General features: G+C 35.7%; 1 protein-coding gene across 1 annotated transcript; it reads right to left on the bottom strand.

Moving 5' to 3' along the window:
• Positions 1-2,334: 2,334 nt before the first annotated feature.
• LOC134802693 (uncharacterized) lies at positions 2,335-11,428 on the bottom strand. The gene is made up of 4 exons (XM_063775332.1): positions 11,184-11,428; positions 8,343-9,435; positions 4,521-4,584; positions 2,335-3,858 (listed from the first exon to the last, which is right to left on the bottom strand). Exons 2-4 carry the CDS (start codon positions 9,432-9,434, stop codon positions 3,143-3,145), a joined length of 1,872 nt encoding a protein of 623 aa, XP_063631402.1. The 5' UTR covers position 9,435; positions 11,184-11,428; the 3' UTR covers positions 2,335-3,142.
• Between the last annotated feature and the right edge of the window lie 1,741 nt (positions 11,429-13,169).

Below are 13,169 nucleotides of genomic sequence, written 5' to 3'. Positions count from 1 at the left end.
GATTTAGTATTACTGAGCTGTTTGTAGAAATAAATAAATTTTACAGAAATAGTGAAACTTCCATGATTACTACTAAAACTTCATTTTTTCCCCCAGTACAGAACTGTTTATTAATTCCTGGTGATGATTTTTCTCTCGGTGTGGGGTGTCGGTCGTTGGTGTCGGTAAACAAACATCAAAGGCGTCGGTCCACTGTTACTTTTTACACTGTGCTAATATTGTAGGTTCTACTTACTTTGCAGCAACAGCATCTCCTCGTTTGCGAGCGGCTAGGGCGAACCCTTGCCTCCTTCGCAACAACTTGGTCGAGACACGTGGTTTCCGTCCCTTTTTGTTCCCCATTTTAGGAATTAGGTACCTAAAAACACACGCACAAGCGGCGGGCGACGATGATAGGAGAACTATAGTCACCGATAAAAGCTTGTACAGATGTACAATTTTTTTTATCTAATAAAAACACCAAATCTAGCAAAATTGTATAGAAATTACACCTGTCAGTGTACCTATATAGAGTATAGACCTTGTATAGACACTACATAGTTCGTTTTTTTAGCATTACAAAGAAGGTAAGTAGGTATTATTCAAACTCGATGGGTACGCTACAAAACCTATGGCCTTTTCCATTTTGTAGTTTCCTGTATTCTATTCGGAAGCAGGCCGAGGAAGCAGGTGTTGCTCGAAGGTAATTTATGTATAACACTCAATGGCCGTCAAGCCAAATAAACTACTTACGCTTATCATAAGATTATAAACCATTTAATGCCAAAAATGACTTAGGTTGGGCTTGGGTTTAGGCTTGCTGGATCGGTTTTTATCAAACCTAGCAAAGAACCACCGCAAGGAAACTCGCTTTCTCGTAAAAATATTCGGGCCATGCGTTTGAGAGCTACGATGCCACAGACAGACATTCCCGTCAAATATATAGCACTCCTCTTTTTGCGTCGGGAATAAATGGTGTCAAATAAGGAGACAAAGACAACGTACTTTGTATATGTACCTAATAACTAACTATAGTTTGTCAAAGGACTGTCTCATTTCAATCATAGACAGAGAGAATCATACTATTTTTGTCTTACCTACACTAAATAAAAAAATAGTTTTCCTGGTTCTTACTGACTGACAAATTGGTTTGACCAACTATGGTGGTCATATCTCGTGGATTCTATTCTGATCAACCCTCGGATGTGCTAAAGAGCAGTAAAAATCTATTCTAAAAAAATACAAAAATTATAAGATGACTAAAATTATTTTCTTTATTAAGTTTAAAACTAGTGGCTCTGTGAGCTGTAGACCTCGCGAGCAGAGCTTGAAATAACATGGTGCTAAGAGCTTTAAATACACCGTGTTTTTTTTGATTTCCGTTAATTTCAAGGGTGCATTCCTGAGCTTAAATCAAGTAACTTTCTCAAAGACACCGATGTTCTAATTAAGTCCATTTCGGAGATAATCCATAATTTATTTTTTTACTATAAGGCCTCTACAAGCGTGTACACTTGCCTTAGGGCCGGCTTACATATTGATTAGTGTTTAGAATGAGTTCATACATTTGCTACTAAACTTAAGTACAATCTCGGTCGATTGATGTACGAAATGACATTGATATGTCACAGATTTCAATTGTTTGGTTGAGTTAAATGTAATGCCCGTGTTACAACAACGCTATATGCTACATTTAATTACTTTTTAAACAAAAAAAAAAAACAAAAAAAAAATTTTTTTTTGAAAATTAACTATGCCATTTAGTTCTTATAAACGTACTTAACTATACCCCGAAGTTAACGGAATTCAATAAAAACACGGTGTATAGTAAATTAAAGAAAAACAATACGAAATTTATGTGTAAAAAAATACAAAAAGTTATAATATCCCAGCATACAATTACTGGGGATCGAACCCAGACCCTCTGTGCAAACAGAAAAAGCGAACGTTTACAAACTGAGCCAAATAGTTCTTAGATGGGTTGACGAAATTTAGCTACTCCTTCTCAAATTAAAATTAGTTAAAATTAAATATCTAAATACCGCCTAAACCAGCGATAATTTTTTTCTGCATTTTTTGCTATTAACTCTGTAAACATGTTTCAAAAAGAAAAAAGTCTTATGATATCGATACGACTATTTGTTTAGGCGCCAGGTATCACGACTCCGCCATTTTTAAAAATTTCCAAAAACCGGATTGACAAAAAATTTTTATTTAGTCATAAAATTCGGTCACAAAATTTCACGAGAATCGGTTAAGAATTGCGACCTGTAGAGGAGAACATCCGGACATACGAAAGCAAAATGCCCGAGTCAAAACGTAGACCTTCGCTTCGCTTCGGTCAATAAACACGGCTTGAACACGAATGTTCTTGACAAACAGGACACAAACAATAATCTCAATGATATTTGAATTATATTCATACAAAATTCTACAACGTTCAAAAACTTTAATTCAAAGAAAAAAGATAAAACACTTCACACACCGTAATTCAGTACCTAAAAATTGTGAGAAGTGTTTAAGATGAGAAAACAAATTGTTGCAATCTCACTTAAGTCAATGCGGATAAGACCGACATACAAAATTTACTGGGAAGACCGTCATATGACAAGAACTCTTGTATTTATATACGTAGCTTCGCTCCTTCTGCTATATCGAACTTCTGTAAGTGGAGAATGTGTAACGCAAGAATTAAAGCAATGAAAGAGCTTGTAGACGGTCTTCTCCACATTGAACTTACATAAAACAACTAAAAATACTGAACATAAAAAAATCTAGCTTCTTGCTTTGATAGCCATTGAGATTTAGAAATTGAATAAGCTACTCGTATATACCTAAAATAAAATAATCCAGAGTTAGACCAAGAAAAGTCTGCAACGATTTTGATAGCACACACAGTGCACGTGTTATTTATACGTCATAATTTCATAGAAGTTTGCCGCCGCGCATAAGTTCAAGATGGTACCGAAATTGGCTCGCGAGCCAAAATACAGGTTTGCCGCGGTCGAACATTGCTCGCGCGGCCGCCGCGCGATATCGAGACGCGCCTTTATATGAGCAAAATCAATTAAACAGCATAACGAAAAATTCCTTTTCTTATATCTAACTAAAACCAAGTTTAAAAAAAACACTGTATTGTTCAAGAACACTTTCATCTTTTTCCCTAACTATATCCGTATCCACTACCATCACTTCTCATTTCAAAAACTAAAGCACTCGTTGCAAGTTCCACTTCACTAGGTTTAGCATCCGTTCCTGTATCACTAACAAAACACCCTGTATCACTTTCAAGATCATTTGTGTCTCTCTCAATAACTTCTTCTTTTATATCCATTATCAACTCATGTTCATTTTCACTTTTAACTTCAGTTACTTTAGCTTTCTTCTGCGTTTTAGGACCTGCTGTCTTAGTCTTCCTTTTTTGAGTTACTTTTTCTTTGATAAATATAGTTTCACCGATTGTCAGCGAATCTACTATTCCATCTTTACTCTCATCATTACCATCATCTTCATCTTTTTCATCATCATCATATTCAGTTTTAACAACTAATGTTTCATAATCTTCTCTAGGATCTATTTCAACATCGAGTTGTCTTGGTTCTGCAACATTGATCAGCGATTCCTGAGCCGCTTTGACGACTTTCACAAAATCGTACATCTCTGTTAGTTTCGCGTCGCAGGCTTGGCAGACGGTCTTAGGTAATGTTCCGTCGCTGAAGTCTAGTTGTACGGCGACGTCGTTGAAGGCCAGTGTGGTGTTGTTGGAGATATATGGCTTGTTGGTAATGGGGACGCATTTGGTGAATTCTCCGCAGAAGCGACATTGGTCGATGGTGCCTCTACTTAGAGGGTCTTGATTCTTGGATGACACGTTGGCATCTGAAAAAATAGATATCCTTAGTCAAAAGATGCTGCAACACCTGCTTTTTTTGTACCCAAAGGTTGAGTTTGCTCTTTAGCGATAAGACTGTCTGTTGTCTGACTCTATATTTAATAAATTATTTTTCCGTAAAGCTGTATCTTTTATTTACTGAGGTATGCAATTAAGATTATTCTATCTTTATCTACTTGGAGTCGGGCGAAGTTGCTCTCCTCAGTCAATGCAAGTGCAATGACGGGATCGGAATGAGGAGTGCGGTTGGCTACGGTCAAAGAGGTTTGTATAGATGGCACCAGCATAGGTTTTCCCTAGTTGCGTAGCTAGGCGAGGGCGAAGTGGGCCGTCGTCCACGGCCTCTCGCCCGAAGGTCCCCTTCGGTCGGGCTCATTGAAAGAAAAGGGCCTCGCAGATGCGACCTCGCCCACGGCTAGATTAGTTCACGCTAAATCTACGGTACGCCACTGGTTTTCCCTGTCTCTATAGTTTTGTTCTATGAGATTTAGCTTGAAGGCTAACATACAGGCCACGTCAAATTCCCATCCAAATATGACGTAAGCTTTCTCTGTATTTCTCAGCCGAAAATTTCCGCCGAAAGAATAGCTTTATATTGATTGGTTATTCTGAGTTCGGATTCTTTAAGCTTTAAGACATAAAAACTTACCCGAGGTTTGCGTAGTAGGAATTCTGCTCGGGCCAGGCAAAGGCTGCGCGACCGGTGCGCTCACCTGCAAGTAAAGAGAGACAAAGATTAATAAATAATAAATAAATATTATAGGACAATTTTACACAGGTCAATCTAGTCCCACAGTAAGCTCAATAGGGCTTGTGCTGTGGTTGTAACATAAATATTACAATCTTTAAGATAAATACATAAAAAAATAAATATAAAGAAATTTAGTTATTGATAAGAACGCCCTCTCTGTGTGCTTCACAAAACGATTAGGCTCACCTATGAACCCAACTCGTGCGCAAGCGAATTTAGCGAATTAGATAAGTAATTAGTTCAGGTGTAATCCGCAACCGTGATAGGGGCGCATCACAGAGGATGCTGCCTTTTTCGATACGAACGGCGAGGTGACTGGAAGGACGTTGTAGGAGTTAAATTCAAAATGAAGCCAAAAGATATTTGTAGGCCGCATTCCTGGCATTCAAAGTTACCTCAACGTTAGTTAATATGTAAAAAATAAATTATAAAACTGGAGGAGTCGTCGCATTCATGAACACTTAAAATCCCAAAACTGTAAGTACTGTTATATAACCTCAAATGTCTAGCACGTTGGCTTTGCAAGATTTCTTTGGTTCTACAGCTGGGTTTTGCCTTGTTGTAGGGGTCCTTAGGTTGACCTGACAACGATTTCGAGGGATGAGCTCCGGCCGGCATCTGGTGTCCGAGCTGGTCATCCACGTCACCACTTAACCCTGGACCTGCTTCCTGGAGGCATCGGCGTCTGCGTAGTGGATTCCGTATGTGTAATAAATAAAGAGTGTTCGCAAGTGCTTTAGGAACAATCCAGGTTAGTTAAAAACTTAATTTGAACTTTAACTCAACGTCAGTGGACAATAAAAGTGTAGCTGTGTGACCCAGTGTGAATAAAGACTTTCTCCAGAATTTCTACTTCTTTTCATTTACATTACAACCCAGTAAAGGCGCCCTGAGGTTAAATATTAACAGTTTCATGCCTACGTTGTTGCGACCCGGTGAAGTACCAGTGGAGCTGATTTCAACTGTTACATGGTTACTAGACGACAATATGCCACGTGTCCCAAAATTCAACGATAAGCTGGCACCAGAAGATGGACCTGCTCATGACTACTCGAGGAAAAAAAAGAAAAAAATATATCTCAATTTATTATGGAATAACAAAAAAAAAAACCGACAATAAACAAGAATTGCTCGTTTAAAGGTATTAGATAGATTATGAGTGACCTGTTTTAATATATTTAACATTTCATACGATTTTTTGGCAATGACTAGATAAATAAATGAAAGTAAACATTGTCGTAAACAGATCTCATAATTTATTTGAAAACAAGAAGTTCCGGAAACAGGAAAGATGATGTTTGTTGTTGCTACTTTAAATCCAGGCCAGAGTTCTTTGTGATTGGCGTGGGTGTAGAACATTCGTTCTGAAGTTCGCAGCATTGACACCTAAAACTTTAAAAGAAAACCTGAAATGCAAACATTACAGAAAATGAACAGTTATGGAATTTTACGATACGTTCTGCTGGGATTATGTCAGTTCCATTTAAAGTTTACATACGTACCATCTGAAATATATTTTTACTGAATACATATATTGATGATCTAAATCTGACTAACCGTATCGTACGTCACGCTCCGTGATTGTTATAATACTCGTTTTCTGTAAAATGTACAACCTATGCGTGGAATGGAACGGCTAGGGAACCATGGCTCTTGTCTTTCAAAGGTAACTGCCTCGGTTAATATAATTATCAGTTACAAAAGACATTAGCATATCCTAGTTAGTTTCATGTTTCTTAATCTGAAAGAATGGCACATTCGCATATCAAAATCAGAAACAAATAAAAATATCTTTATTTTCTAACTGTTCAAGCTTACCATCTCCTGCTTAATAATTTTCAAATGTCCAAAAAACGCCTCCATATCGTCATTATCGAACACAGTTTGTCTAATGATATCCCCAGCCTTTCGTGTTTCAAATATCAGCTGATGTCTATTCCTAAACGACCTAAGCCACTCTACACCGGCCATTTTAGCATTAATCCAACCCTGCGGTATTTTTTTATTAATAATTTTCGCCATATCATATGCGAGTCTTCGGCAGTCTCTTGAAGAAAATCCTTCTGTTGTCAAACCTTTGAATTTCTCTGTCCCTTTTTTAATGTATTTCGCTAAACAATCCTCTTCTTCAACATTAAACACTCTGTTAACTTCGTAGTTAGGTGTCAAGCGAATAGGTTTCCCTTGGTTATTTTTCAGTGTGACTAAGTATCTGCGGACGGTGGCGTAGCTTAAGCGGCACTGCATACTGGCGTGTCTAATGCTTAAGCCGGAGTTTATGAGGTTGAGAGCCGTTCTCATATCGTCTTCTGTGTGGTTGCCCATTTTTCTAATTTTTCCTTTTCTAGCACGACCCATCTGAAATTAAATTATTTATCAACACAATCATTAGTTTAGATTTTTGTTTAAGTTTAGTATTAAGTATATTACCCTAAGCTTGTCTAGAAGAGATCGCTTGCAGCGATAAGACCGCCTGTTGCTAGCTTTATTTACATAGTAAATCTGTTTTTAAATTTGTTTTCTATGTGGTTCTATAAAGAATATTTACTTACTTATATTATTTATGTTCGAAATCGGTCTAATAATCTCCAAGTAATCGGTAAACATGATATTTAAAAAATAAGATTACAACGAATTGAGAACACCTCCTTTTTGAGAGATGTTATTTTCTTACACTTTACACCTCTTACTATTAATAACACCTTAAAAACAACTGATCAATGTTACCATTTTCGTTTTAGTGATATTTTCATCTATAGTTCGTTTTTTAGCATTAAAAAGAACTTGAAAGAAGGTAAGCGATCATAACATGTCTTTTAATTGAAAAACTCTTTTTAAAAATCAGTATTTATTACTTATGAAAGCAGAAGAATATAAATGATCGTATTAGATTCATAATTCTTACATATTTGCCGTAACTTATTTTTAAAATGTGTTTTTCAATTAAAAGACACATCAAGATTGTTTACCTTATTTATAATGCTAAAAAAACGAACTATAGCTAACGCTATCAGTAAATGTAATAAACAATAAGTACTTAATCAAAAAGTACTTACTTTTAATATTTCACAAACACAATCTAAAAATAACACACAACACAACACAGCTGACGCAAAGCAGGCACGCTGCCAACTGAGAGGGCAGCGGCCATTTTGTATCTTGCACGGAGTGGCAACGTCGCGGTCCACTGTGTACCACTGGCTAAAGTACAACGTACACGCGCCGACCGCCAAGTCGCACAGTGAGTTGTTAGTGAAATTGGAAGTAATAATTTCGTATTACTTACGTGGTTTTTATGACGCAAATTGTTAAGAATTTTATTAGATGAAATGCATTTGTAAACAATGCACTTAACATCAAAAATTCCTGAAATTCTTAAAGTACAGTTAAGATCTTTGACAATCACCAATACTTATTAATTTCTTCAATTTCTTTATCATATTATTATTATTTCTTTAAATATGGGTGGGTAGATTGAATTGCCTTCCATAATATACATAAAAAAATTAGTGGTTATAAAGGGCCGTGACACCATAAAGTTTGAAAAACACTGTCTTATGTTATTATTACCAAGAATGCCCTTACCACGATTTAAACCTGGGGCCTCCTGGGCTCCTGCCTCTTTAATTACATTAATTACCAAATATGCTAGGAAGGAAGCCGTAAAATAATAAGTTTATTGTCGCAACAATTTTATTTACTTACTATTGCCATACTTACTTTAAAGTTATACTCCTCAATAGGTTCAGGTATAAACTCTTCACCGGTAACAACACTCGGATTGAACGGCCACACTCCATTCTCCCGGAAACACTTTACTATTTCCTTTTTCGATGGCAACATTGCACATACAATGTGTGATACATCACAGCCCGGCTCGAAAAACAGGTTTTGACTTTTGCTAGGTTTTTTAACAAACTTCGCTAATTTCACTAAAGTTTTCATACAGCCTTCACTCTTAGGAATACAAAGCAGTGTAATCGAATTTTGTTTTGCTTTTTTCAAAACATTCATATCGACATATTGACAGTTGTCTATTAGTAACAGAATAGGATCAGCTACGCACGGTTTAGTACGATCTATGAAATGGTTTAAGTACCTTGAGTCTGTAGCATTTCTTATTTCTGTTTTACTTTCAATACAAAGTTTAGATTTGTCGTTCAGCTTGTATTCTTCGTTATTCATCATTAACATTGGTGTGACAATTTCTCCGGAAGCATTTACTGCTAATTCCATACATACTGGCTTCAGATCAGCCAAACTTGTGTCAGCAATATATTTGGCTATCGGAACAGTAATTTCTTCTAAATAGTAAATTCTTGATGGTAAAAACTTATGTTTATCCATTAATTTGTCCAATATAGTGAAGAAATTTTTCATTGACTTTCCTTTCAACGGTTTTACAGGAAAATTGTGCCTTCTTACAAACTTGTCGCCCCAATCTTTGCTAGCAGTACCATTTTTGATCCAACTCTCCGGTATCACATATTTCCATCTTCTTGCAATGTGAAATGAAAGTTTTCTCACTTCGTCTATAGATAATCCGCAGAAAACTTTAGCGTATTGGGCTAATTGTTTCACGATTTCTTGTTCTTGAGAAGTGGTGAAAAGCAGCTTGGGTTTGTAACCGACGGTAGGGTTGTCACCAGATTTCAGCTTCTTAATGAATCGGAAGAGTGTTGCATGGCAGATGTTAAGCGCCTTCGCTATTGCCCGTAAACTTTGCCCTTGATGCATGACAGCATAAGCGGCCGATTGCATCAGTTTTTGAGGAGTTTTTCCCCGGTTTGTTTTTCTGACGTAATACCGCATTCTAAAAAATATAATAAAAAAAAATTAAAAGGTAACCACCTTTTAATTTTTCTCATAAGAAATAAAACAATATCGAGCTTTTACATAAATACCGGTAAGTATTCAATTATTTATAAAACGTACTTGCTTTTATAACATAATATGTGACGTTCCACGGAAAAAGGTACCTTATGAGGGTTTCTAGTTTCGGAGATATGAAATGTTTTGTAAGGAGGTGAAAAAATGCTCAATTTTTTTTTATTGTGTGATCTGAAACCTTAATGCGTAACCTTTGTTTACCTGTTTTTATTTTTGTTATAAGTTAGTTATAAGCCTAGTAATGTCGTCTCAGAGTTTAGTAGAAAAGGTACCTTATGGAAAAAAGATTGAAAATTCCCAAAAAAACTAGTCAATACGGGAAAAGAAGTTTGGTAGAGAACTGTATTAGCATTCTGCAAAACTAATTTGATAATTTCAGTTCTGGTTGGGGCGCCTCGCAAATATTATAACCGTACATCGACCGACATCACAAATCCAAGTAGCCTGCTATTATACCAAAGTTACTCTCGTCAAGTCTTTCTTAACTAGAATAATCTTCATTTGGTTTGGTCGCATGCAGTAAATCAGCCATTGGTTTGCTGAAAAATGCCAATACCCGACGCATTACCTTATGGAATATCTGAGGTCATTGAACCTCAATGCCGCTTATCTTCAATAGCAACCGAAATATATTATTGATAAGAAATAGACGATTTATACCAGGTTAACCCCAAAATATTATTAGTTTATCTTAACTGTTCCATCATCATCATCATGCCTCATCATGTAACTTAATCACAAGGTACCTTTTCATTACATACAAATTATTGGTCTTTTTTAAGATTATTATGACGAAGAACTAATTAAATTTGGGGCAGTTTAATGTAAATTAATATTTTCTATTCATAAAAGATAAACTGTAATATGATTGATATTTTGTAGTGATGTATTATTAGATTTATTTCCATAAGGTACCTTTTCGTAAATGTATGGAGCAAATACTGTTATTGTTATGTAAGTTTAAAGTGGCATAAGGGGTTAAATATAGTATTTAGTTGGGGTTTTAGGATTTATTTCATTTGAATGACAGAATTTCTTTCATATGTGCTCAGAAAAATTGATTGTGTGTCACATTCAAAGTAAAAATATTCAATTTTGTGATTTTATATGAAAAAGTCAGAAAATACATTTTCACCTCTAAATCGGTATTGTTTTTTGCTTAAACTGTCTGTCAGTGTCGTTTTCTAATAGATAAAATTTAAATCTTGAGAGCTCATTGCAATCAATCGTGAAAATGAAATAAAACTTTATTTTCAAGAGATTGGTTAGTATACACATAAATCAGTCGATATCAAAAGTTTCTATTTGCATTACAGAACAAGTCGCAATATTTTTTAAATCTCAGATATATAAGGTATTATTATTTGTAGTCAACTATGTAACTTACTTCAGGAACATAGTTTTTTAGGCGGCTAAACTTAAAACTTCTCTATCGTAAAGTTGCTCATTTCACAACATTATTTTCAAAAAATCATATCTCTGTAACTACGCAACCTAGAAGGTTGATCTTTTGTGTTATCGATAGCTTATCTATTGTAGATTACTGGGGTATGCATAACTCCATACCCGCCATAAGGTACCTTTGACCGTGGGACGTCACAATATTAACAGCATATACTTTCACTACGTTTAATAAAGAAAAATACAATTTAATAAGGTACATATACTTACGTTTTATATTCAGATAACACCAAACGTAATTAGAAATCGTTTTTTATGTGTGTTTTATCATTTATTGTATCCAGGAATCAAAATTTCACTCAGCAATTCCGAAAAATCTTGCATCGATATTTCAACAAACAATAACGTTTCACACTCGTTTCCTTAACATATACACTAATATAATTGATTGAATACTGTAAAAGAATCCCTACAAAACTAAAACACATACACAATGTTTAGTTTCACGTGAATTTTACTAAATGCTATGCTTTCCACAGGTTTTCACAATAATTTTAGTAAACTCAACGTTCGGTAGATGCTAATAACGCTCAAAACATTTGAGACAAGAAATGTTTTGTACAAAAATGAACCGAAGCATTCCAGAATAAGGTTCAATCTGCAATAACCCAAAAAGTATTAATTTATAAAAATCTAGTCACTTCGATCGATCACAACTTCTAGCCAGAGGGCCTACCGCGAACCACGTTCGACGTGTTGCCTCTGTGTCGCACTTGTAAATTAGTACGTAAGTGTGACAGGGAGGCAACACGTCGAACGTGGTTCGCGGTAGGCCCTTAGTTTTCAAGACGCCGCAAACCATAGATTTATAATATATAGAGATACCGTCTCAGTGAGCTGTCACTGTAAGAGGGATATTATAAGTAGACGATGGCAACACCAAGGACAATGAAGATGGCTTCATGTATGTAGACAGAGTAGATTAAATAAAGATCACTTTTAATAAAAACATCTTCTTATTTACATGGCGCAGCCGAATCTAAAGTGAACGAACGTGAACAGTATTAGGAGAAGTAAATGGGCGCAGTGGTTAGTGATGTGAACTTATAAAATGGAAACTCTAAAACAACCGCCGCCATTATCCCTACAAGGAGATCCATCGGAAAACTATAAAAAATGGCTACAAAGATTTAAACTCTATTTTACTGCCACGGGGGCAAAACAACGATTAGATGAAGAAAGCAAGATTGCTTTATTTCTTCATTGCATTGGTGAAGAATGTATAGAAATTTACAATAATTTTGACAATGAAAAAATTAAGACCTATGACGAGCTCGTGGAGCAGTTCTCAAAATATTTCTTGCCACTAAGCAATGAAAGTATCAACAGAAATGTCTTCTTTCGACGTAAAATACAAGAAGGGGAGACTTTGGACGAGTACGTCAACACATTGAGGACCCTAAGTGCTGACTGTAATTTTGGAACACTTAGGGACAGTTTAATAAAAGATCAGATAATTAGAGGAATTAAAAAGAAAAATGTTGTGGAGCGTCTACTCAAAGAGCCTGACCTTGATTTGCCAAAATGCATTAAAATTTGCAAAACATATGATTATACAGAAAAACAAATTAAGGACTTTGATGTTGAAGAACAAGCAGTAAGTGTAGTAAAGAAGGACAGAGGCTATAGTTATAGATCTAAAGAAAATACTGAACAAAGAAAACAACCAGAGAGAAGAAATTATGGACCAAGGAATATGAGAGATCAATCTGAGGAAGCAGGTACAAGTGGATATCAGCGGGCACAGTCTACTACCAGACCTCCATGTCACAGATGCGGCTTTATACATGGTTTCAAGTGTCCAGCATTTAATCAGGTATGCAAAAAGTGTAACAAATTCGGGCATTACGGAAAAATGTGTAGAAATGTGAAGAATGTGAATGTAGTAGATCTGTCATCGGATGAAAGTGATATTGTGTTAGGTATGGTGCAAATTAATTCGATTCAAAGGAAAGAAGACTATGAGGCCATTCAAATACATGGTCATATTATAGACTTTAAATTGGATACTGGTGCGGACTGCAACGTGCTTCCATTAAGATATGTTAAGAAACTCGGATTAGAAAATAAAGTGGAAAAAAATGCAAACAACTTGTATAATTATGAGGGAACAGAGCTGAACTGTGTCGGTAAAATTAAATTAACTGGAAATTTCATGAATAATAGACAAGTACAATTGAAATTCTATGTTATCGA

Source organism: Cydia splendana, chromosome 25, assembly GCF_910591565.1.
Source record: "Cydia splendana chromosome 25, ilCydSple1.2, whole genome shotgun sequence".
In the NCBI taxonomy this organism is placed as follows: domain Eukaryota; kingdom Metazoa; phylum Arthropoda; class Insecta; order Lepidoptera; family Tortricidae; genus Cydia; species Cydia splendana.
The sequence above is the reverse complement of the archived record's forward strand: the minus strand, read 5'-3'. Positions and strand labels throughout refer to the sequence as shown.